General features: G+C 45.7%; 2 protein-coding genes across 2 annotated transcripts in view; one reads left to right on the forward strand and one right to left on the reverse strand.

Annotated features, from left to right (window-relative positions):
• LOC117977588 (tubulin beta-8 chain-like) overlaps positions 1-26,516 on the reverse strand; it is a 62,607-nt gene that overhangs the window by 27,801 nt on the left and 8,290 nt on the right.
• LOC129395355 (histone-lysine N-methyltransferase PRDM7) lies at positions 1,921-22,179 on the forward strand. Its single transcript, XM_063602028.1, has 11 exons — positions 1,921-2,029; positions 2,397-2,520; positions 2,848-2,955; positions 13,494-13,543; positions 16,646-16,802; positions 17,912-18,013; positions 18,222-18,493; positions 18,895-18,962; positions 19,791-19,883; positions 19,973-20,162; positions 22,174-22,179. Exons 1-11 carry the CDS (start codon positions 1,961-1,963, stop codon positions 22,177-22,179), a joined length of 1,239 nt encoding a protein of 412 aa, XP_063458098.1. The 5' UTR covers positions 1,921-1,960.

Here is a 26,516-nt window from a genome sequence, read left to right on the forward strand (position 1 = left end):
CCGTAAGGGTCCTGTACAGAACCCTGGCCCTCTGGAGCATCCAGAAACGAAGCCAGTTGACAATACCCAACTTACACCACAGTTAAAGGAACACCAACCCTCCCAGATGAGAGTCAGTGCAAGAACTCTGGCAATTCAAAAAGACACAGTGTCCCCTCAGAAGACCCAGGCCTGAGGAGGGACGTGAGGAGCAGCCCCGACTCCCGGCTCAGTCGCAAACACCGGCGTTGGGGAAAACCAAGTAATAAAACCGCGAAACTGCGCCTGTGCGCGGGAGGATTCCAGATGGTTGCACGCAATCCCAGCGGGGTGGGGCAGGACCTTCCCCAGGGGCGGGACCTTCCCCAGGGGCGGGAAAAGCCAGGCCCCTCCCCGACTTCCTGAGCCCAAAACCGGGTTGTGCCCATGACTGACAGGCAAGGCTCCGCCCTACTCCCCTTCCCTTTAGCACCTCCTGACTGCCGATTGGCGGGCTGGCCTTGGTCTCAACGCTGATTGGCTGGCAGCACTACAGGCTGGCGCCCACCGCGTCTCACCTCCTGAGCGGCTCCGAGAAGACGCCCGGCCAGGGTGAACACCGCGGCAGGAGAAAACGGGAGACTGTGAAGAGCACGGGGAGCCTTTGTCGTGCAGCGTGAAACCCTTGTAAACCCTCATCCCAAGACCTTCAAATTTTAGCCTAGGAGACCCCAGATCCCCTCACCCTGAGAAGCTCCAAATCCTCTCAGCCTCAAAAGACCCCAAATCCTGCCACCTTGAGGGATTTAAAATCCCCTCAGCATGAAACCCCCAAAGTACCTCAGCTTCAGACACCCCAAATCCCTTCACCCAGAGGAACATCGAATCTCCTAATGCTTAGATCCCCAAATATTCTGAGCCTGAGGAGCCACAATTTCCCTCACCCTAAGGCACCCCAAATACCTCAGCCTGAGGAACCCTAAATATCTCAGAGAGACCAAATTTCCCCAACCACAGATAACCTAAATAGCCTGACAACTCAACCCCGTCAGCTTCAAGGACCAAATAACCTCAGTGTCAAACACCCTAAAACCCATTAATGAGAGACCCAAATCTCCTTTACCCGAGACCCAGAATTTCCTCAGCCTCAAATATCCCAAATCCTTTCATCCCGAGGAACCCCAAATCCCCTTAACCTGATGAATCTCAAATCCTGTCAACTAGAGCACCCCAAATCTCTTCAGCCTAAAAGACCCCTAATCTCATCCTGAAAAACCACAAATACTATCAGCCTGAGGGATACCAAAGCTCCTCAGCTCGAGATACCCCAAATTCCCTCAACCTGAGAAACCCCAATTTCTTCAGTCTAAGACATCTCAAATCCCCTCAGCCTGAGGGACCCCAAATCTCAACCTGAGAGATAGCTTCCCCTTAGAGATGCAGACTGCTTTACTCCTGGATTTTTCTAGAATCCCCAGGTAGAGATCCCCAAATCCTGTCTATGCAAAATGTTCATTTTGCCTCGCTAAAACAGAACCCTGCTCCTCAGTGTGACCCAAGTCCCAGCAGTCAGGGGGCCTCAAGGTCTCCTTGGGACTCCTCTGGCTCTCACACCTCAGGACTCCCCTCAAACACCAGTAGCTACAACCCTCCAGGCACCTGCGCCACCCTTCTCCAAATGAGCCAAGCTGCAGGGGAACTAAAAGAACAAAATCCAGCTTACATTAGGTGGCAGCTCATGGCCAGTGGAGGCCTTCCCATCCCATCAGTACCCCCAGACCTCCCTGGGGTGCTCGAGACCTCACCAGGAACCCAGTCTTCCTGCTCTGAACACCCCAGCCAGATGGAGAAGACAGAGCCTGGTTCTGGGTAGTGCTCAGGGCTGTTGCCCCATCTCAGCACCTTCTCCTTCCACAGGAGCCTTTGGCCTAGGAGCTGGGAGACTCAGGGGCCCTTCCCACACGCAGAATTGGAGCAGGGCCTTCTAGACAGTCCCAGCACCATGAGCCCTGAAAGGTCCCAAGAGGAGAGCCCAGAAGGAGACACAGAGAGAACAGAGCGGAAGCCCATGGTGAGAAGTCGGGGAGGCGAAGCCAGACTCCCAGCAGGAGCTGATCTCTGGAGTGCTGCAGACTCCTGGCCTGTACCCTTGGGTGACTCTGTCTGAATGTGCATGGAATGGGGGAAGCTGGTCCTGGCCAGGACATGGGGGAGAAAAGAACACTAGCATCAGCGACTGCTCTGTGTCAGCAGAGAGCTAGGAAAATGCTCAGTGTCTGCTCAGTTAAACAGGACACAATCTGGAGAAGGAGGGAAGGTCTTTATGTTTCACAGAGACTCCCAGAGGCCCCAGGCTGTGCCCTACACACAGGGTAGAGGAAAAGGACCAGCTCGATGTGTATTAGTAAATCACTGATGGAATCTGTTACTTCCTCTAGGTCAAAGATGCCTTCAAAGACATTTCCATATACTTCACCAAGGAAGAATGGGCAGAAATGGGAGACTGGGGGAAAACTCACTATAGGAATGTGAAAATGAACTATAATGCACTGATTACTATAGGTAACAGGAATTGCTGGGCACAGACCAGCCTGGGCGATATAAAACAGGTCTTTGGTCCCTATATTATTTTAATTATCAGGTGGCGGCATCTGCCCACAATTCCCTTTTGCACGGAGACAAATCTGGAGGGAAATATTGTTCTTTTGCGTCAGTGCAGGGTTGTGTGTGGATACTGACCATGCAGAGGTCACATCTTGACCTTGTTCAAGGCTCTCCCACCTCATCAGACTGAGCAGCACCGGCTTTGTGGTGCTTTCCATTGCCACTGCTCTTTGTTCCTCCTCCCAGCTCTTCCGTTTCAGAGCAAAATTTTTTGCTTCTTTTCAGGTCTCAGAGCCACTCGACCAGCTTTCATGTGTCACCGAAGGCAGGCCATCAAACTCCAGGTGGATGACACAGAAGATTCCGATGAAGAATGGACACCTAGGCAGCAAGGTAAGAGGGAAGGGAAGGAGGATTTTTTTTTTAAAGATGGAGTTTCGCTCTTGTTGCCCAGGCTGGAGTGCAATGGCGTGATCTTGGCTCACGGCAACCTCTGCCTCCCAGGTTCAAGCGATTCTCCTGCCTCAGCCTCCCAAATAACTGGGATTACAGGCATGCGCCACCAAACTCAGCTAATTTTTTGTAATTTTGTTTAGTAGATATGGGATTTCTCCATGTTGGTCAGGCTGGCCTCGAACTCCTGACCTCAGATGATCTACCCACCTTGGCCTTCCAAAGCGCTGGGATTACAGCCATGAGCCACCACACCTGGCCTATTTTTATTTTTTTTAAGACAGAGTCTTGCTCTGTCATCCAGGCTGGAGTACAGTGGTACAATCTCGGCTCACTGCAGCCTCCACCTCCCAGGTTCAACAATTCTCCCACCTCAGCTTCTCGAGTAGCTGGGACTGCAGATGTGCACCACCTTGCCCAGCTAATTTTTGTATTTTTTGTAGAGATGGGGTTTCACCGTGTTGGCCAGGCTGGTCTCGAATTCCTGGCCTCAAGTGATCTGCCTGCCTTGGCCTCCCAAAATGCTGGGATGATGATGATGATGATGATGATGATGATGATGATGATTGTTACTATTATTACAGACAAGGTCTCACTCTGTCACCCAGGCTGGAGTGCAGTGGCACAATCATAACTCACTGCAGCCTCAAACTCCTGGGCTCAAGTGTTCCTCCCACCTCAGCTTCCCAAAGTGCTGGGATTACAGGCATGAGCCACCGTGCATAGCCCCCAGTAAGATTTAGAAGTGACCTCCTGGCCAGGCATGGTGGCTCACACCTGTAATCCCAGCACTTTGGGAGGCTGAGGCAACCATGTCACTTGAAGTCTGGAGTTTGAGACAAGCCTAGCCAACATGGTGAAACCCCATCTCTATTAAAAATGCAAAAAAAGATAGCTGGGCATGGTGATGGGTGCCTATAATCCCAGCTACTCAGGAGGCTGAAGCTGGGAAATAGCTTGAACCCAGGAGGTGGAGGTGGCAGTGAGCCGAAATCGTGCCACCACCCTCCAGCCTGGGCAACAGAATGAGAAGACTCCGTCTCGGGGGGAAAAAAAAGTGACCTCCTGAAACCGGCCTCAGTTTAGGTCTCAGCTACATTTCAGAATTTAACAAAGGAAAAAGAGTCTTCCCTCAAAAACATAAATGTTCAACAAACCAGCACAATGTAATCCCAGCACTTTGGGAGGCCGAGGCGGGCGAATCATGAGGTCAGGAGATCAAGACCATCCTGGCTAACACGGTGAAACCCCATCTCTACTAAAAATACAAAAAATTAGCCAGCACGGTGGCGGGCACCTGTAGTCCCAGCTACTCAGGAGGCTGAGGCAGGAGAATGGCATGAACCCGGGAGGCGGAGCTTGCAATGAGCCGAGATAGCACCACTGCACTCCGGCCTGGGCGAAAGAGCGAGACCCCATCTCAAAAAAAAAAAAAAAAAATTGTCATTCTTTTTTTTAAAAAAAGAAAACTTTGTTTTTGCTAAACAATGTTAATAAATCACAGAACAATTAAAGAAAACAATTAAACTGCAAATCCACAAAAAAGCTTTCTAACACCAATCTCATAATAGTTATTGAGTTAAATGTCTTAGAAGAAATAATATTAAGTAAAGATACATCATTTATGTACATTTAATCTTACTATATGATCCTCTTATACCAAAATGTATCTACTTCTTTGTCTCGATTCTGGAGCGGGTTTCAGAGAGCTGTTTAGTTGCCCTGATCTTTCCCATACGTCACTGACCAGAGACAGCATCAAGTAGATAAAATAACGTACCATAATTATAAAATAGAAGTGCAAAGCTCATTTCCTCTTCTACTGCTTGGTTAGGAGAGTTTAGAAGTAAAAACAGTCAATCTGCCCAAACTGGAGAAAGCAACTTGGATTGGGTCTACGATTTCCCCATCTGTGGATTTGAGATTCCTTAAGACCTTAATGTAATGTAGAGGAATGAAAGGCCAGCGTTTGCTTTTCTGCAAATGTTTTGACATGAAAAGAATGTCCCTTTAGAGGGAATCTATCTCCCGCGGTTTACCACACATCTATACATCTTTATCTGAACTCAGTTAAAATCCCCAATTTAAATCAATTTATTTTCTATTGTGGAAATCAAACAACATATATTTACTTTTCTAACCATTTTTAAGCATACAACTTTATTAACTATATGCACACTGTTGTGCAATAGATCCCTAGAACTCTTTGTCTTGCATGACTAAAACCCTAACCCATTGAACAATAACACTCCATTGCTTCCTCCCTCCAGCTCCTGGCAACTGCAATTCTGTTTCTATGAATTTGGTTACTTTAGATACCTCATATACGTGGAATCAGCCATGAAACATTTGTCTTTTTGTGACTGGCTTATTTAATCACTTAGCAGAATGTTCCCAAGATTCACCCATGTCACAGCATGTGACAAGATTTTCTTCTTTTTTAAGGCTGAATAATATTCTACTGCATGTATATACCACATTTTGAAAATCCATTCATTTGTCAATGGATATTAGGTTGCTTCGCCTCTTGTCTATTGTGAATAATGCTGTAATAACTATCAGTGTGCAAATATCTCTTTGAGATCGTTTTTAATTCTTTTTTTTTTTTTTTTGAGACGGAGTCTCGCTCTGTCACCCAGGCTGGAGTGCAGTGGCGCAATCTCAGCTCACTGCAAGCTCTGACTCCCGGGTTCACGCCATTCTCCCGCCTCAGCATCCCAAGTAGCTGGGACTACAAGCGCCTGCCACCACACCAGGCTAATTTTTTGTATTTTTAGTAGAGACGCGGTTTCACCATGTTAGCCAGGATGGTCTCGATCTCCTGACCTCATGATCCGCCTGCCTCATGGGCTCGATCTCCTGACCTCATGATCTGCCTGCCTCGGCCTCCCGAAGTGCTGGGATTACAGGCATGAGCCACTGCGCCCAGCCTTTAATTCTTTTTAATATATTATATACCCAGAAGTGGAATTTCTGGATCAGAAGGTAGTTCTGGTTTTAATTTTTTGTGGAAGCACCATACTGTTTTTTTACAGTGTCTGCACCATTTTACATTCCCACTACTATGGTTTGAATGTGTGGAAGTTCATGTATTGGAAACTTAATTGCCATTGTAACAGTATTAAGAGGTGGAGCCTTTAAGAGGTGATTCGGTAATGATAGCTCCAACCTCATGAATGGATTAATGCCATTATCACAGGAGTGGGTTAGTTATTGCAGGAGTGGGTTCCTGATGAAAAGGATGAGTTGGGCCCTTCCCTGTCTTTCTCTCTGTCTCACATGCACACTTACCCTTCTACCATGTCATGATGCAGCTTGAAGACCCTTGCAAGATGCCAGTGCCATGCTCTTCAACTTCCCAGCCTCCAGAACCACAAGCCAAATAATTATTTTCTTTATAAATTACCCACTCTGGGCCAGGCACAGTGGCTCACGCCTGTAATCCCAGCACTTTGGTAGGCCAAGGCAGGCAGATCACAAGGTCAGGAGTTCGAGACCAGCCTCGCCAGCTTGGCAAAACCCCATCTCTACTAAAAATACAAAATTAGCCAGGCATGGTGGCATGCACCTGTATTACCAGCTACTTGGGAGGTTGAGGTAGAAGAATCACTTGAACCCGGGAGACAGAGGTTGCAGTGAGCCGAGATCACACCACTGCACTCCAGCCTGGGCAACAGAACGAGACTCCATCTCAGAAAAACAAACAAACACATAAATTTCCCACTCTCTTGCATTCTAGGAAAGCAGCAGAAAACAGACTAAGCTACCCACTGACAATAAGCAAGTGTTCTAATTTCTCCACATCTTCGCCAACATTGCTATTTTCTGGTTTTTTGACAGAGGCTATCATAACAGGATAAGGTGATATCTCATTGTGGTTTTAATTTTCATTTCCCTGATGATTAGTGATGTTAAGCATATTTTCATATGCTTCTTGGCCATTTATGTATCTTCTTTTGAGAAATGTCTATTCAAGCTTTTTGCCCATTGTATTAGTCAGCCCAGGCTGCCACAAGAAAATACCACACATTGAGTGGCTTAAACAACAGAAATTTGTTTTCTGACATTTCTGAAGCCTGGTAGTAAAAAATCAGAGTGCCAGCATGGTTGGGTTCCGGTGAGGGCTCTCTTCCTGACTTGTAGTCAGCCTCCAGCTCACTGTGTATTTACATGAATTATTTGTGTGCCAACAGCAGGAAGGAGAAGGAATTTCTCTCTTCCTCTTCTTATAAAAGCAATAATACCTACTAGAAGATTTTTTTTTAGACAGCCTCATTCTGTTGCCACAGGCTGGAGTTCAGTGGTGCAATCTCAGCTCACTGCAAACTCCACCTCCCGGGTTCAAGCAATTCTCCTGCCTCAGCCCCCCATGTAGCTGGGACTACAGGGGCACATCAGCTAATTTTTGTATTTTCAGTAGAGATGGGGTTTTACCATGTTGACCAGGCTGGTCTCAAACTCCTGGCCTCAAGTGATCTGCCCACCTCAGCCTCCCAAAGTGCTGGGATTACAGGCATGAGACACCGCACCCGACCAAAAGCACTAATGTCATCCTAAGGGCCCCACCCTCATGACATCACCTAGCCCTAATTACCTACCAGTGGCTCCATCTTTAAATACCATCATATTGAGGTATTAAATATGCTTCAGCATATGAATTTGGGGGAAACAAAATTCAGCCCATAGCACCCATTATTTAATTATTTGTTTTGTTGTTGTATTATAGGAGTTCTTCATATATTCTGGATATTAACTCTTTCTTCGGTTTTTTTTTTTTTTTTTTTTAGACAGAGTTTCGCTCTTGTCACCCCGGCTGGAGTGCAATGGCGCGATCTCAGCTCACTGCAACCTCCCCCTCCCAGGTTGCAGCGATTATTCTGCCTCAGCCTCCCGAGTAGCTGGGATTACAGGCACACACCATCACTCCCAGCTAATCTTCTGTATTTTTAGTAGAGACAGGGTTTCACCATGTTGGCCAGGCTGGTCATGAACTCCTGACCTCAAGTGATCCATCTGCCTCAGCCTCCCAAAGTGCTGGGATTACACCCATGAGCCACGGTGCCTGGCCTGGATATTAACTCTTTATCTTCTTTTTTTTGAAACAGAGGTCTCACTATGTTGCCCTGGCTGGTCTCGAACTCCTGGGTTCAAGTGATCCTCCCACCTCAGCCTCTGAATAGCTGAACTATAGTCATGTGCCACTGCACTCAGCAACATTAACCCTTTATCAGATACATGGTTTGCATATATTTTCTTCCACTCTGTAGGATGCCTTGACACTGTGTTGATTGTTTTCTTTGCTACACAGAAGTTTTTAAGTTTGATGTAGTCCTACTTGTCTATTTTTGCTTTTATTGCTTATGCTTTTGGTGTCATATACAAGAAGTTATTGTTCATTTCAATGTCATGAAGCTTTTCCTCTGTGTTTTCTTCTTGAAGTTCTGTACTTATAGACCTTACATTTCAGTCTTTAATCTATTTTGAGTTAATTTTTATATGAGATATGTGGTAAGAGTCTGTCTTCTCTTTTGCATATGTATATCCAGTTTTCCCAATACAATTTCTTGCAGACTGTCCTTTCCTCCACTGTGTAGTCTTGGCATCATTGCTGAAGATCATTTGACCATATACACAAGGGTTTATTTCTGGCCTCTCTATTCTGTTCCATTGGTCTATATGTCTGTCTTTATACCAGTACCATACTTTTCTGATTACTGTAGCTTTGTAATATGCTTTGAAATCAGGAAGAGTGAGGCCTTCAACTTTATCCTTCTTTTTCAAGATTGTTTCGGCTATTCTGGGTCCTCAGAGATTCTATATGATTTTTTGGATATTTTTCCATTTCTGAAAATAATAGCATTGGCATTTTGATAGACAGGGCATTGAATCTATAGATCATTTTGATAGTATGAACATGTTAACAATATTAAGTCTTCAAATCCACGAACACAGGATGTCTTCCATTTATTTGTGTCTCCTTAAATTTCTGTCGGCACTGTTTTGTAGTTTTCAGTGTTCAAGTTTTTGCCTCCTTGGTTAAGTTTATTCCTAATTATTCTATTCTTTTTGATGCTATTGTGATTGGGATTTTTTTCTTAATTTCGTTTTTGGATTGCTCATTTTTACTAAATAGAAACACAACTGATTTGGGGTGTTGCTTTTGTATGCTGAATTCATGTATTACTTCTTTTTTTTTTTTTTTTTTTTTTTTTTGAGACGGAGTCTCGCTCTGTCATCCAGGCTGGGGTGCAGTGGCATGATATCGGCTCACTACAAGCTCCACTTCCAAGGTTCATGCCATTCTCCTGCCTCGGCCTCCTGAGTAGCTGGGACTACAGGCGCCCGTCACCACGCCCAGCTAATTTTTTGTATTTTTAGTAGAGATGGGGTTTCACCATGTTAGCCAGGATGGTCTCAGTCTCCTGACCTCGTGATCCTCCCACCTCGGCCTCCTAAAGTGCTGGGATTATAGGCTTGAGCCACCATGCCCAGCCCAAATTCGTGTATTACTTCTAACAATTTTTTGGTAAAATCTTTATAGTTTTATTTTTATTTATTTTTTTAGATGGAGTCTCGCTCTGTCGCCCAAGCTGGAGTGCAGCGGCATGATCTCGGTTCACTGCAACCTCTGCCTCCCAGATTCAAGTGATTCTCCTGCCTCAGCCTCCCGAGTAGCTGGGACTATAGGTGCCCGCCACCATGCCCAGCTAAGGAATCATTATAGTTTTCTGCATGTAAGATCATGTCATCTGCAAACAGAGATAATTTTACTTCTTCCTTTCCATTTGGATGCCTTTTATTTATTTTACTGGCCTAATTGCTCAGGCTACGACTTACAGGACTATGTTGAATAGAAGTAGCAAGACTGGAAATCCTTACCTTGTTTATGACCTTAGAAGGAAGGCTTTCAGTTTTTCATCATCGACTATGATGTTAAAAAATGGGCTTTTCGGCTGGGCGCGGTGGCTCACGCCTGTAATCCCAGCACTTTGGGAGGCCGAGGTGGGAGGATCACAAGGTCAGGAGACCGAGACCATCCTGGCTAACACGGTGAAACCCCATCTCTACTAAAAATACAAAAAATTAGCTGGGCGTGGTGGCAGGCACCTGCAGTCCCAGCTACTCGGGAGGCTAAGGCAGGAGAATGGCCTGAACCCAGGAGGCAGAGCTTGCAGTGAGCCGACCTTGCGCCCCTGCACTCCAGCCTGGGTGACAGAGCGAGACTCCATCTCAAAAAAAAAAAAAAAAGATATTCAGAGAAGGACTGTGTGGTAGATAGAGCTCCCTCTCCCCTCTCCCCTCCCCCCTCCCCCTCCCCCCTCCCCCCTCCCCCTCCCCCCTCCCCCCTCTCCCCTCTCCCCTCTCCCCTCTCCCCTCTCCCCTCTCCCCTCTCCCCTCTCCCCTCTTTCCACGGTCTCCCTCTGATGCCGAGCCGAAGCTGGACGGTACTGCTGCCATCTCAGCTCACTGCAACCTCCCTGCCCGATTCTCCTGCCTCAGCCTGCCGAGTGCCTGCGATTGCAGGCGTGCGCCGCCACGCCTGACTGGTTTTCGTATTTTTTTGGTGGAGACGGGGTTTCGATGTGTCGGCTGGGCTGGTCTCCAGCTCCTAACCGCGAGTGATCCGCCAGCCTCGGCCTCCCGAGGTTCCGGGATTGCAGACGGAGTCTCGTTAACTCAGTGCTCAATGGCGCCCAGGCTGGAGTGCAGTGGCGTGATCTCGGCTCGCTACAACCACCTCCCAGCTGCCTGCCTTGGCCTCCCTAAGTGCCGAGATTGCAGCCTCTGCCTGGCAGCCACCCCGTCTGGGAAGTGAGGAGCGTCTCCGCCTGACTGCCCATCGTCTGGGATGTGAGGAGCCCCTCTGCCTGGCTGCCCAGTCTGGAAAGTGAGGAGCGTCTCTGCCCGGCCGCCATCCCATCTAGGAAGTGAGGAGCGCCTCTTCCCGGCCGCCATCACATCTGGGAAGTGAGGAGCGTCTCTGCCCGGCCGCCCATCGTCTGAGATGTGGGGAGCACCTCTGCCCTGCCGCCCCGTCCGGGATGTGAGGAGTGTCTCTGCCTGGCCGCCCTGAGAAGTGAGGAGACCCTCTGCCTGGCAACCGCCCCGTCTGAGAAGTGAGGAGCCCCTCCGCCCGGCAGCCACCCCGTCTGAGAAGTGAGGAGCGTCCTCCCTCCTCGTCTGGGAGGGAGGTGGGGGGGTCAGCCCCCCGCCTGGCCAGCCGCCCTGTCCAGGAGGTGGGGGGGGCGCCTCTGCCCGGCCGCCCCTACTGGGAAGTGAGGAGCCCCTCTGCCCGGCCAGCCGCTCTGTCTGGGAGGGAGGTGGGGGGGTCAGCCCCCGGCCCGGCCAGCCGCCCCGTCCGGGAGGGAGGTGAGGGGGTCAGCCCCCCGCCTGGCCAGCCGCCCCATCCGGGAGGTGAGGGGCACCTCTGCCCGGCCGCCCCTTCTGGGAAGTGAGGAGCCCCTCTGCCCGGCCAGCCGCCCCGTCCGGGAGGGAGGTGGGGGGTCAGCCCCCCACCCGGCCAGCCGCCCCGTCCGGGAGGGAGGTGGGGGGTCAGCCCCCCGCCCGGCCAGCCGCCCCGTCCGGGAGGGAGGTGGGGGGGTCAGCCCCCCGCCCGGCCAGCCGCCCCGTCCGGGAGGGAGGTGGGGGGGTCAGCCCCCCGCCCGGCCAGCCGCCCCGTCCGGGAGGGAGGTGGGGGGGTCAGCCCCCCGCCCGGCCAGCCGCCCCGTCCGGGAGGGAGGTGGGGGGTCAGCCCCCCACCCGGCCAGCCGCCCCGCCCGGGAGGGAGGTGGGGGGGTCAGCCCCCCGCCCGGCCAGCTGCCCCATCCGGGAGGGAGGTGGGGGGATCAGCCCCCCGCCCGGCCAGCCGCCCTGTCCGGGAGGTGAGGGGCGCCTCTGCCCGGCCGCCCCTACCGGGAAGTGAGGAGCCCCTCTGCCCGGCCAGCCGCCCCCTCCGGGAGGGAGGTGGGGGGGTCAGCCCCCCACCGGGCCAGCCGCCCCGTCGGGGAAGTGAGGGGTGCCTCTGCCCGGCCGCCCCTACTGGGAAGTGAGGAGCCCCTCTGCCCGGCCAGCCGCCCTGTCCGGGAGGGAGGTGGGGGTTCAGCCCCCCACCCGGCCAGCCGCCCCGTCCGGGAGGGAGGTGGGAGGGGTCAGCCCCCCGCCCGGCCAGCCGCCCCGTCCGGGAGGTGAGGGGCGCCTCTGCCTGGCCGCCCCTACTGGGAAGTGAGGAGCTCCTCTGCCCGGCCACCACCCCATCTGGGAGGTGTACTCAACAGCTCATTGAGAATGGGCCATGAAGACAATGGCGGTTTTGTGGAATAGAAAGGGGGGAAAGGTGGGGAAAAGATTGAGAAATCGGATGGTTGCTGTGTCTGTGTAGAAAGAGGTAGACATGGGAGACTTTTCATTTTGTTCTGTACTAAGAAAAATTCTTCTGCCTTGGGATCCTGTTGATCTGTGACCTTACCCCCAACCCTGTGCTCTCTGAAACATGTGCTGTATCCACTCAGGGTTGAATGGATTAAGGGCGGTGCAAGATGTGCTTTGTTAAACAGATGCTTGAAGGCAGCATGTTCGTTAAGAGTCATCACCACTCCTTAATCTCAAGTACCCAGGGACACAAACACTGCGGAAGGCCGCAGGGTCCTCTGCCTAGGAAAACCAGAGAACTTTGTTCACTTGTTTATCTGCTGACCTTCCCTCCACTATTGTCCTGTGACCCTGCCAAATCCCCCTCTGCGAGAAACACCCAAGAATGATCAATAAAAAAGAAAAAAAAAAAAAAGAAAAAAAAAAAAAGGGCTTTTCTTATATGACCTTTTTACATTGAGGTGATTTCCTTCTATTCCTAGTTTGTTCAGTGTGTTTGTCATGAAAGGTCAATTTACATTTTAAAAATTAATGTAATAAACACCTTATTAGGTATACCTTTACAGATAGGCTGAAACAAAGATGAAGTTTTATCTATTTTTTTAAATCTTAAGAAAATTAGCAATGCCCCCAATAGAAGCATAGGCCTTAATGATACTTCAGAAAACATTTCCAAATTGCCCTTGGATAATACTTGGAATCATCACTCTCTGATTCAGAATTCTCTGTCTCTAATGAGAAACTCCAGAGTTAGGCCGAGCATAGTGGCTCACGCCTGTAATCTCAGCACTTTGGGAGTCCGAGGCAGGTGGATCACCTAAGGTCAGGAGTTCGAGACCAGCATCGCCAACATGGAGAAACCCCATCTCTACTAAAAATGCAAAAATTAGCTGGGTGTGGTGGTGCACACCTGTAGTTCCCAACAACTCACAAGGCTGAGGCAGGAGAATTGCTTGAATCCGGGAGGCGGAGGTTGCAGTGAGGGGAGATTGTGCCACTGCACTCCAGCCTGGGCGACAGAGGGAGACTCCATATCAAAAAGAAAAAAAAAATCTCTAGAGTTTGGAAACATTTACCAACCAAACCACTGATTTCTCATCACCTTTTAGTCAAACCTCCTTGGATGGCCTTCAGAGGAGAACAGAGTAAACACCAGAAGGTAAGTATCTCCCAAATCCTGTTGACAAGAAACCTTCCTCATAGATCCAAATACAGGTAAGAGAAGGAGAATGTACAGACTATCCTAGGAACTACTGCCTTCCTCTCCTGATCTCTTTAGCGCAGTGTCTGACATCATCATTATTTTAAGAGTTAATAAGAACAGCAACAATAATCGCTACCATGGGTTATTTTCTCAGTATTTTCAGACTTTATTTTAAGCATTTTACATGAATAAACTTTACGTATGTGTACCTATTCAACTTCACATATAGTACCTATTAAATAGGTACTATAACTATAGCCATTTTACAGGTTAGGAAACTGAGGTATAAAAATGTTCAGTTATATCCCTGGGATCACATTCAGTGTTGGTGCAGTCTAATCCAAAACTCCTTCTCTAAAGCACTTACAAGATCATTAAAAGTTTCATAGTTTTATAAAGTTTATGCTGTCTTACCCATATGTCTTTACATCATTCGTCCAATTGATTTTTCAACCTCAGTTTTTCTCTGTTGTAGTGAAGTCAGATTTGCACTAAAACACTCTGATTAAGGGAAGCTTCCAAGTAAATAGACAATTCATACTGTGGATGGTACCAGAAGAAGATAGGGTCCCTACCCTCATAAGGGACCCATTCTGATCAGAGGAAGCAGCTTCCAGCCCTGAGGAGTTTCAGGTTCGAAGATTGAGAAACAACAAATAAGAAAATGGTTTAGGACTTCATATAGGTTACACCCTATTAAGTAAAAATATATTCTTCTGGAACCAATTTCAAATGCTCATTCCTGTAGAAGGCAGTAACGGCTCCTTCCTCTGGGCTCCAATTAGGGAACTCTCATGTTATTTGGAATTATTTGTTTAGCCTGCCTGCTGCCTCTTCATTGTGAGCTCTTCAGGAGTCTAGTCCCTTCCTGATTCTTCTCAGAACTCCCAAGCCCAGCTCAGGGCCTCTGAGAGCCTCCTGAGTGTTTCCTGAATGATTGATTCCAAGCTTATGAATTAAACTATAAGTAACAGGGTCAAGGAATGCTGAAAATATCTTTGAGTTAGATTTCAACTGTAGAGATATATCAGGACTATGAGATAATTTTCGTTTGTTATTTTTCTACAGGGGCAGGGGGTGGTTTGAGACAGAGTCTGGCTCTTGCGCCAAGGCTGGAGTGCAATGGCTCAATCTCGGCTTACTGCAGCCTCCATCTCCTAGGTTAGTGTGATCCTCCTGCCTCAGCCTCCTGAGTAGCTGGGACCACAGGCATGCACCACCATGCCCGGCTAATTTTTATGTGTTTTGTACAGGCAGGGTTTTGCCATGTAGCTCAGGCTGGTCTTGAACTCCTGGGCTCAAGCCATCCTACTACCTTGGCCTCCCAAAGTGCTGGGATTACAGATGTGAGCCACCGCACCCAGTCTGTGAGAAAAATTATTTTTTTCTTTTCTTTTCTTTTCTTTCTTTTTTTTTTTTTTTTCAGACAGAGTTTCAGTCTTGTTACCCAGGCTGGAGTGCAGTGGCGTGATCTCGGCTCACTGCAACCTCCACCTCCTGGGTTCCAGTTGTTCTCCTGCCTCAGCCTCCCGAGTAGCTGGGATTACAGGTGCCCGCCACCACACCCGGCTAGTTTTTTGTATTTTTTGTAGAGACAGGGTTGGCCAGACTGGTCTCAAATTCCTGACCTCAGGTGATCTGCCTGCCTTGGCCTCCCAAAGTGCTGGGATTACAGGTGTGAGCCACTGTGCCTGGCGAGAATAATTATTAATCTCACATTCATACTGTATTAAGTAGCTCAAAAAACACTTTGGTGAACATTATTATCTTTCATGTTCACTACAATATTAAGAATTAGTGCCGGGGGCAGTGGCTCACACCTGTAATCCCAGCACTTTGAGAGGCAGAGGTGGGCAGATTACCTGAGGTCAGGAGTTCGAGACCAGCTTGGCCAACATGGTGAAACCCCATCTCTACTAAAACTACAAAAATCAGCTGGGCATGGTGGTGGACACCTGTAATCCCAACTACTCGGGAGGCTGAAGCAGGAGAATCGCTTGAACCTGGGAGATGGAGGCTGCAGTTAGCTGAGATCGTGCCACTGCACTCCAGCTTAGGCAACAGAGTGAGACTCCCTCTCAAAAAAAAAAAAAAAAAAAAAAAGAATTAGCATGGGCTGGGTGCGGGGGCTCTTACATATAATCTCAGCACTTTCGGAGGCTGAGGTGGGTGGATCACTTGAGGTGAGGAGTTCTAGACCAGCCTGGCCAACCTAGCGAAACCCTGTCTCTAATAAATATACAAAAATTAGCTGGGTGTGGTGGCACGTGCCTGTAATCCTAGCTTCTCGGGAGGCTGAGGTAGGAAAATCTCTTGAACCTGGGAGGTGAAGGCTGCAGTGAGCTGAAATCATGCCACTGCATTCCAGTCTAGGCAACAGAGCAAGACTCCTTTTCAAAACAAAACAAAACAAAACAAAAAAACCATGTATGCCAACTTCTGGATCGGGAAACTAAAGAGAAATTAGCTAACAATACACCCTTATTCAAGCAGACAAGCAGAATTGGTACAGGAACTAACTAATCTAATTCAAAAGCCAAATATTCTTTCCAGGATATGGCAACATGCAACTTTGACTTCACTTTCTTAGTTGTCTAGATATATTTTTGCCAATCATCTCTTTGTTCTGTTCCGAACCTTACTGCCCTATTACCTCATTTTCCAGATGTGCTTTGTCCCTCTGTGCTTTTCTACATTTCCCCTTCCATCAAAAGTCTACTAGTTTATGGAAGATTCCCTCCTTCTCTCTGTAAGCCCTTATCCCCTTCTTTCACAGATCTTGCTGATTCTCCAGCTAGTCTTCCCAAGTATTCTTCCTCCTTCCCTTTAACTTACATAGAACGTTTTGAGAGAAAGTTGAAGGAAAGAGCCTTAAGACATGGGTTAGAGTCCCAGATTCACTACCCACTTAGACCTTGTCTTTTCCCTCTAGTATTTAGACACTCTAGGTATTTCCAAGGTTTGAACATTAACTACAGTCATATGAAAACATGTTGCAAGCCGTAAAGAACTAAATAAATGCACGTTGTCTTTTAATATGTGATTCTCACATTAAAGGGAATGCCCAAGGCGTCATTCAATAATGAATCTAGTTTGAAAGAATTGTCAGGAACGCCAAATTTACTGAATACAAGTGGCTCAGAGCAGGCTCAGAAACCAGTGTCCCCTCCTGGAGAAGCAAGTACCTCTGGACAGCACTCTAGACTAAAACTGGGTAAGAAAAAATTTGAGGGGAATTTAGTCCCACTATGTCCTCTAGAAAGGTTGGTGAGTATGGTCTACCTATGTGGGGTGGACTTTGGATAGGCCTGGGCTTAAGCTGGACTCAACTGTGAGACCAGAAGTTAGATGCAGTATTTTGTTAAAATTATTTATTTATTTGTTCACTGAGACAGAGTCTTACTCTGTCACCCAGGCTGGAGTGCAATGGTGAGATCTCGGTTCACTGCAACCTCTGCCTCCACGAAAATAGCGATTTTCATGCCTCAGTCACCCGAGTAGCTGGGATTATAGGTGTGCACCACCGTGCCCGGCTGATTTTTAGTAGAGACAGAGTTTCACCATGTTGACCAGGCCGGTCTCAAACTCCTGGCCTCAAGTGATCTGCTCAGCTCAGCCTCCCAAAATGCTGGGATTACAGGCTTGAGCCACCATGCCTAGCCTTGGATACAGTATTGAATAGCATGTAAGAACATTAACTTTGAAGTCACTCACTTGGGTTATAATCCACACAGAAGCATTGGGGCCTTGGGCAAATCTTATAAATTCCATGGGCTCCTGAATGGTAATCTGTAAAATGAGACCAAGTATATAGAGCTCATGTATTGTTTGAAATCATTAAATTAAATATAAATGAATTGATACATGTGAGGTGTCCAATAAGTACCTCTCTGATAACATATATTCTTTTGTGCGTTTCTACATTTCCTTTTCCATCACATGTCAACTAGTACATAGAAGATCCCCTATAGAGACTATACTTTCTTAGTGTTGTATGTCCAGGCCTTTGTTCAATGCCTAAGATGTAATAAACTCTCAAAAAATATTTTCTGAATAAATAAATGCATGAATGAACCATTTTGTAAGCAGAAAGGCTGGGAGGTTAATGGGATAATGAGAACCGCTAGAAACTAAAATTGAATAGGCATCTACAGTCAGTGTGGGTGTGGGGTCTAAGTCTCTCTGAAGCAGTAAAGAGGGGGAGACTAGAGTATGTCGAAAGGTAGATGCTAATTTGATGGTAGGAGATTTCACATTTTCTTATGAAACAAGGACAAACACCCCACACTCCCAGTTTTACCCATCTACTCTTCTCCAACCTAGAACTCAGGAGGAAGGAGACTGAAGGAAAGATGTATAGCCTGCGAGAAAGAAAGGGTCATGCATACAAAGAGATCAGCGAGCCACAGGATGATGACTACCTCTGTGAGTGACCCTTTCAGCCACTCACACAGCTTGCTGTTATGTCCTGGTACAATAATTTCATCATTTGGCCCACAAATCATTCCCTTACTCGAATGAATTAAAGTACAGGATTGGGGCTAAATAATGTGAGTGCCAAGCTCTTTCTGAAGCTCTTATATCAAGGAACATGCATTACAACTTTCCTAATCCCTGCTTCCCTCACTTCCAGATTGTGAGATGTGTCAGAACTTCTTCATTGACAGCTGTGCTGCTCATGGGCCCCCTACATTTGTAAAGGACAGTGCAGTGGACAAGGGGCATCCCAACCGTTCAGCCCTCAGTCTGCCCCCAGGGCTGAGAATTGGGCCATCAGGCATCCCTCAGGCTGGGCTTGGAGTATGGAACAAGGCATCTGATCTGCCACTGGGTCTGCACTCTGGCCCCTATGAGGGCCGAATTACAGAAGACGAAGAGGCAGCCAACAGTGGATATTCCTGGCTAGTAAGAAGAGCCTGCTGTTTCCCCTGTTCTGTCTTCCCACATCCCTTCTGTGCCTTTGGTGGGACATCACCTTCTACATGTTAGGATATAGGTAGGGATAACATGGTTAGCTCTGTGTACTCAAGGGTCTTTGCATGAACATGGAACTCCTATTTAGAGATCACAGGGTACGTGGGAGCAGAGTGGTACAAAGACAAAGAAGTGCATCCTCCCTTTTGGAGCTTCTGCTCTGATTGGACAAACCAACTCAGATGTGTAGATGATGACTAAGGTGCATGCCATGTGGTCTCAGTTGGCAGTTGAAGCTCTGCAGGTCCAAAGGCCATTGATGACTGTGGAGTAAAATAATTCTTCGGATTTTTACCCTCTAAAAAGTCTTTACCTTATTTTTTGAAACTCAGATCACCAAGGGGAGAAACTGCTATGAGTATGTGGATGGAAAAGATAAATCCTGGGCCAACTGGATGAGGTAAGGCCACTAGCTCTCTTAGTTTCAGAGAGAACCTCCATCTCTCACAAACCCAGACTTCCTTCCTTCTCATTATGCCTCCCTCAATGATTTTCACATCCCCTATTTCTATTTTTCTCCATACAATGCTGTTTTATACCATCAACTTTTAGAAATAAAAAATAAAAATATAGATATTATGATTTATTGGTATCAAAACACAAATATGTATGCTAGACAAAATTGAGGCACCAAGATAAACCTTGACAAGGTTAATTCATGCTTTAATTTATGTAATCCACATTTGTTAAACACTTAGTATGTTCCAGGTTAGAAAGTGAAGTTCACTACTTGAACAGAAGTGAGCTGCAGGATGACCCAGCCCCTTTCCACAATGGGCTGTCATTCTATCAGAGAATAGAAAAATGAATCAACTATTACTGTTCTATGTTATTGGGACAAGAGAAAGAGACTTCTGAGTTTCTCTAGGAATCTGAAGAAGTCAGGTGAATGGCAGCTGAGTGAACTGTAGGGTGATTAGAGGAAGGCCTGTCAAAGAAAGATGGACTTGAGCTGAGTGTAGAATGATGTGAGCTAATCTAGAAGCAGAGCACGTGATCAAGCACCAAGTTCTGTGGTATAAAACAGAATTAATTTAGAGTTTAGAGAAGCTAGAGGTCAATGTGTTTTATGGCCAATCAAGGTGGAGGTAAGTCTGGAGTTGGGCTTTGAAAAAATGGCTGATTAGGCACAGCAGGGAAGCATTCTAGGCAGGATGAGCACTGTAGTCATCCTGCCTAGAGGGAACTCACTGCCTCTTTTCTTTCCCTTTGCCTGCCTTGACCCCAGGTATGAGAACTGTGCCCGGGATGATGAAGAGCAGAACCTGGTGGCCTTCCAGTACCACAGGCAGAGCTTCTATAGAACCTGCCGAGTCATTAGGCCAGGCTGTGAACTGCTGGTCTGGTCTGGGGATGAGTATGGCCAGGAACTGGGCATCAGAGCTTCTATAGAACCTGCCGAGTCATTAGGCCAGGCTGTGAACTGCTGGTCTGGTCTGGGGATGAGTATGGCCAGGAACTGGGCATCAGATCTTCTATAGAACCTGCCGAGTCATTAGGCCAGGCTGTGAACTGCTGGTCTGGTCTGGGGATGAGTAGGGCCAGGAACTGGGCATCAAGTGGGGCAGCAAGTGGAAGAAAGAGCTCATGGCAGGGAGAGGTAGGCATCACTATTACTCTTTTAAAAGGACAGGAAAGAAAGAATTATCCTAGAGAATTTTCATGATTGAACTCTTAAGTAGAGTAAAATGCCATCTAAAGTCAGTAAAATTTTACATCAGTGGCTTCCAAAATTAAAGATTCATGTTATAAGCCTTTGGCTCTTTGGGACAGTTTTTATATTTTTAAATCTTTGTTCCGATTTTATATTCAAAGTACTTCATGCACAAAGTATATAACAGCATACAGTGCTCAAAGACTTAAAGACAAAAATCAAGTTCTCAAACACCTACCAGCTCTCCCAACAAGGTAGTTTCTTCTGGCATTTCCTTGATATTTCTTAATGATATGCATATGTTGTTATTCTTTCATTCATTATCTCAATTAGCTGTCGAGTTCCTACTCTGTGCCAGACGATGTTGCAGGAAGTGTAAATACAGACTGATCAAGACAATCAAAAAAACTGCTCTTGAACAGATGACTTGTGAATTAGGGAACCATATGAATACACACAGACATATGTGTAATATCAGACGGCGATTAGTGCTTTGAAGAAAATGAATCCAGAAAGAATACCTGGGATCAGTGTGAGACCTGGGATCAGTGTGAGAGCTGAGGTCAGTGTGAGACCTGAGGTCAGTGTGAGACCTGGGGGTCAGTGTGAGGTGAGAGTAGAGTGTTGCAGGGGATTGTCAGGGAAGGTTTCTCTTAGGAGACAGCATTTGAGAAGTGCAAGTGCCTGTGGGCCAAGGATTCCAGGCACAGGGTGCAGCTAGTGCAATGGTCCTGAGGCCAGAAAGAGTTCAGCTTTGGTTCATTTTTGGAAAATAGGCTGCCATGGGTCATCCCTTCAGAGCTGCTCCAGTTTCCAAGTGAGAGAAAACGGTGGGCAGGATGAAGGTGGGGAGCATGGAGGTAAGCCTGAGTAGGGATATATTTTGAAACAAGACTTCCTATTATATTTAAAATGGGTTCAGACTGAATTAAATAACTCAAACATGAATACTTGATGTGCAGCCTGACAAAGAGCATATTCTCATTGTATGATTTGTGGAATCTGAAACAGAAGCAGTCCATGCACCTAGTTGGCGCAGCAGGACCCACAGTCCTTTAGTCAGTGGGACCTGGACCACTCTGTGTTGGCCAACCTGAATCACACTTCCTGATGGAGAACCAGGCACATAACAGTCCTCAATTAAATATGTCCTTTTGAATGAGGATACTCAAATTCAGCCTAGCCTAGCCTGTCACTCACACACATGTACAGATCCCAGGGTCCACACAGATACAGATCCCAGAGTCCACATCTATCACATATATGAACATTATCACACAGACCCCTGCAGACACATCTGTGAGGCATATGCATTCCCAAACACACAGACAGACTCATGATAAATTTGTTCCTACCCAGCCGTGACTTCTAAATGCTTGGGGAAACCAAGACATAGTAGAAAGGAGTGTGCAATTATCATTTCCCATGATGCCGTTACTTAAGAACTCTTTGTGTCCGTCCTTCTAATGGCACCAATGCCTCCCATCAAGCCTTAAACCTCACCTAAATTATGTCATTGGGCTTTTTCATCCATAAATGAGCATATCAGGTGCCAAGGGAATCAATATGCCCTTTCACATGCCTTAGACCAGTGTCCAAAGAAAGATAAAATGTTATTCTATAAAAGCTTTCTCCCAGCATTTCTATTCCTTTACATTTTGTGCCATATACAACTATGGTTTTCTAATGATCTTATTTCTGACAGCTGTTTTTCTTCAGAACATCAACAGCTTCTTTCCTAAATTAGTTTTAGTATGAGTTCCATTTCTAATTAGCTCAAATTAAAGTCCTAGAGAGCAGCGAGGTAATATTTAAACCCTCAGGCTAAAATTTCGGAGTAGGCGCAGAATGTTGACTCTAAATGAGTTTTTCCTGTGACATAACACGCATGAAAGCAGGATTTCTTTCATGTGTGAAATGTCTTAAATCAGACTTACCCTTTGTGATTCTCTTTTAGCTTTAAATGTCATTTAAGAAAAAAAAAAAGAAAAGAAAATTAAGCATGACATTCCCCAATATCCTCTGCTCACTGTGTTATAATCCCTATCACTCCCCAAGTGAATTGGAGAGAGTGAAGACACAATGAACAGAAACTTCCCTGATGCTTCACAGAGGAAGTGTTCTCCGGGACCACACAGCCTCCACCATGTCCATCTACGAAGGGCTGTGGCAAGCCATATACACAAAGATGCCTGTTTCCTGTCTTCTCGGTTAAAAACAAAAACAAAACACTGGAAGGAACCCCAAAGCCAAGCTGCCATGGGTTGCAGAGTGCCAGCCCTTAAGTAGTGTTGTCCATGGGTAAACAGGAGACGGATAAGGGCAATTTCAAGAAATAACAAACTCAAGGCATGAATGTGGTTATCCAAACATCAAGGGACTCCTTCATTTGCATTTGGATAATTGTGCAGTTATATGATTTGTTACATGGAGACCAGATGGAAGTAAAAGTGCTCATCCTCAACTTCCTGTACCTCTGGAAGTCTTTACACACATGCTGGAGAGATAGATGAGAGTTCATTAGCATCAAACCACCATGGATTTCATAATCAATTCCTAATATCTGAATAAGTGCCGAAAAGTCACAGGCATCTAGAAGTGTGGCCCAAGTTCTGTTCTTCAATCGGCCCACCCATTATCCCTATGTATCTCGATTTTTTTATCTAAAAGATCACATGATGGAGGATGTAAGCAAGTAACACAGCCAGGACCCAGTTTACAGTGTCTAGCACCTAACAGACTCTTGACACGTTTCACTTGCCCTTGAGTCAATCTTTCCATGTCACTGAATATTCTTCCACAACACGATTTTAATGGATATAGTCGTCCATTGTTTAAATGTACCATTATTGACCAATGTAAAAATGTTCTTTTATCTCAAATTTTTATATGTAAAACAAAAACATGTTTGAGGGCTAAACCCACACTGTAGTATAAATTAAACTGGATGTAGGCCAGGCATGGTGAGTCACACCTATAGTCCCAGCACTTTGGGAAACCAAGACAGGAGGATGGCTTGAAGCCAGGAGCTCAAGAGCAGCCTGGGCAATACAGCAAGACCTCATCTCTACAAAAAAATAAGAAAAATTAGCTGGCCATGGTGGCGTGCACCTGTAGTCCCAGCTTCTTGGGAGGCTGAGGTGGGAGGATCCACTGAGCCCAGGAGTTTAAGGCTGCAGTGAGCTTGGATAACGACTGCACTCCAGCCTGGATGACAGAACAAGAACCTGTTTCAAAAAAGAAAAAAAACCCTAAAAACTGAAAACTGGATGTAGTTTGCTAATAACTAAACAGCAAATTAATTGTAACATGCTTACATATCAACGATGTCTTTCTTCTTTAATCATAAACCTGCTCACTAAGAAGCTGCTGAAGTCCATGGTAGTGACAGGTACATGTCTGCATCCTTGTCCTGACCTGCATCTTCTTTGATTGTCCCCATCTGTGTCTCCTACTGGCACTGCCGAACCGGCTTGCTACCTGATCAATGTTGTACTGAACCGGACTGCTAACTGATCAATGTTGTTGAGCTCACTGCACAAAGCTGTTCTTACAAGGTAGATTTCTGCCTGGAATAGTCATACTTACACTGTTTATATTCCTTACTCCTGACCCATCCAACGCAGCACAAGTTCTATTTATTGCCATAGAAACATAGGTCATTTGGAAACACCTCCTTCATTTCTATGGAATGTTCAAACATTTCTGACATTTTGGACTCTGTTCTAGCCTCTTGTTAAATATATCCAGAAAAGAGACAAAGCTTTATGGGGGGGCTATATGCACACATATGCTATAGAATAAACTATCTAAATGCTTAAAAATACTTTCCATCTGGCACCGCACCTTAATAGGTAGACAGAAATTAAGTATGTGTATATCTATCTGTATAGATACGTATAAATATATATCCCCAAAACAAAAACTCATTCTCTTACTTATACATAGGTAGAATATAGGTGAATATACATATACATTTATAGGTAGAACAAAAAAAACCCTCAGCCTCTTTAGGGCCATGTGTTTTCTCTGAGTAATTGTCACAATTAATTAAAATACATGTGTATGCCTTTTTAGATAAATTCCATCAGACCAGTTTCTGTCTGGTTGGAAAATAATAACTGCCTATTTGCTAAGTGCCCCTGCCCCCATACTATGTTCCAGTGAACTAAAGACCTCTGGCAATCATAGATTTACAGCTCAGCAAGATTAAACAATTTATTGTTATTTATGACATCCAAGCTGGATCTTCTGTATTATATTCCACATTAGCATCTCTCACTTTACATTTGGGAGATCCTGTCCAAAAAAAGATTATGCCTCCTAACCAAACATTCAGCAGGGCTGCAGGAACAGGCCCCCTGAACAAACATCCTGCCAAAGTATTTTAAAGCACCGTGAGCTCCCACAGCTGTGCATTTTCAGATGACTCAGCAGATTAGCGTGGAGTCTCTTAGCCTCTGCTTGGTCTGTTCCTTTCAGTGATCTCTCACATGGCCCAGTCCATTCGGTTTGAAAATCCTCATGAAATGAGCAGATTAAGATCTGGCTTCAGTAGAGGGCCATGGGGTGGGCATGGAGGGGAGAAGGTTTGCTCTTAACACAGCCTGAGCCTCAGAAAGGTTTCAGATGGAAAAGCATGACACTGACTCAGCTCATGCTTAACAGGAAATAATGCACAGACCACACCAAAAAAGCCCTTTATGTTGTGTGAAAGTCTATGCCGGAGCAGCTGCTGCCACCTCATGTACTGGGATAGAGTGTGCATGTGTGTGTTTGTGTGTGCATGAGTGTGAGTACGCACACAAATGTGTGCTGGGAAGGGGAGGAGATCACATCTTCCACAGTCGCCACCTCAGCCTTAGCTAGCAGCATGGAGAAATGCCAAAAGTCAAGAGGAAGCTGCACCAAAGCAACTGTGATCACCACATCAGCAGGCGCTTTCTGGTTAGTAAAGCTACTGGGACAAAAACACACACGATCTCGTCCTTCTTTTATTTTAATCAGAGCAAAATATTTTTATAATAATTGTGTTACATGAATAAATAATTCATAATGCTGTAACCCATGATCACATTCAATCCTCCCAACAACCCTAGAAGATATGTAGACAAGTATTATTACTTTCCCTATTTTTATAAATGAGGAAATAAACCCCAGGAGGCTAGGTGACTTCCCCACGGTCATATAAGTTGCAAACAGTAGTATCATGATTCAAATCCAAAGCTTCTCCTTTTGTCTTTATCATTTTAATTTTGAAGGTAATGCATATGCATGTATGATCTTTTAAATCCAGAGATGTATATGGAATAGATAGGAAAAGGGACTCTCCTTCCCCATTATACAGCCCCTCCACCCAAGCTATATACACTGTTGACTAGAGTATGTCCTTTCAATCCTATTTTCTATGCCTACATTATATACAGAAAAGCAGGATTACGTTACACACAATATTCCAGTCATTGCTGTTTTTCACCAACAAGCTATCATTCACATCTTTTTCATACTACATACAAATTTATATCCTTTATTTTAGTGGTGCATACTGGGCAGTTGTGTCATAAATTATGTACCTGTTCTCTGTTGAACATATAGATTTTTTCTGAGTTTTTCCTTAGCAAAATGCTGCAGTGAGTACCCTTGTACATAGATGTTTGTATATTTGTTCTAGAAAAATCTACAGTAAAGATTCTTAGATTAAGAGACTCCCAGGTTATTAGAAAACTACTCTATTAATTTAGATATATACTTCCAAATTGCCTGACCAAAAAGTTATGTCAATTTAACTTCTATGAACAGTATACAAACATGACAATTTTACATCACCTACACCAACTCTGGGAAATTTCATCTTTTTTACAAGTTGATGGATTGTTTTAATTTATATTTCTCTGGTTATTAATAAGGTTGGCCACCTGTTCATGTGTTATTATTGATGATATTTGTATTGAATTGTTTGAATTTTCTTGATTTCGAAAACGTTTTTACATGTCATAGATATTAAATATTTGTTGTAAAACTCTCCTTCCAGTATTTTGTATGTGTTTAGTCAAGTAGAATAAACTCTTGTCCTCTGATTTCAGATTCCTTTGTCTTTCCATTAGAAATCCCTAAATGTAAAACTACATATTGATAGCTAAAAACCAGGATGTTTACTAGAGAAAAGGAATACAAAGGCAATAATTAAATATTATATTTATACAAAATACCTACTAGTAAAAACTTAAAAAGAGAAAGTAAAAGTCAAATGCTTCTACGACTTCAGACTAAGAAAAAGAACTTTTGAGGTTGAATGTTCCT

Source organism: Pan paniscus, chromosome Y (assembly GCF_029289425.2).
Source record: "Pan paniscus chromosome Y, NHGRI_mPanPan1-v2.0_pri, whole genome shotgun sequence".
Classification (NCBI taxonomy): domain Eukaryota; kingdom Metazoa; phylum Chordata; class Mammalia; order Primates; family Hominidae; genus Pan; species Pan paniscus.

Bases quoted from the DNA above. Each gene is read 5' to 3' on its own strand.
- LOC129395355 (XM_063602028.1), top strand. From the start codon at position 1,961: ATGAGCCCTGAAAGGTCCCAAGAGGAGAGCCCAGAAGGAGACACAGAG. The intron at 18,494-18,894 runs GTAAGAAGAGCC...TTTGAAACTCAG, and splicing joins ACAGTGGATATTCCTGGCTA to ATCACCAAGGGGAGAAACTG. The intron at 19,884-19,972 runs GCCAGGCTGTGA...CCGAGTCATTAG, and splicing joins AGAACCTGCCGAGTCATTAG to GCCAGGCTGTGAACTGCTGG.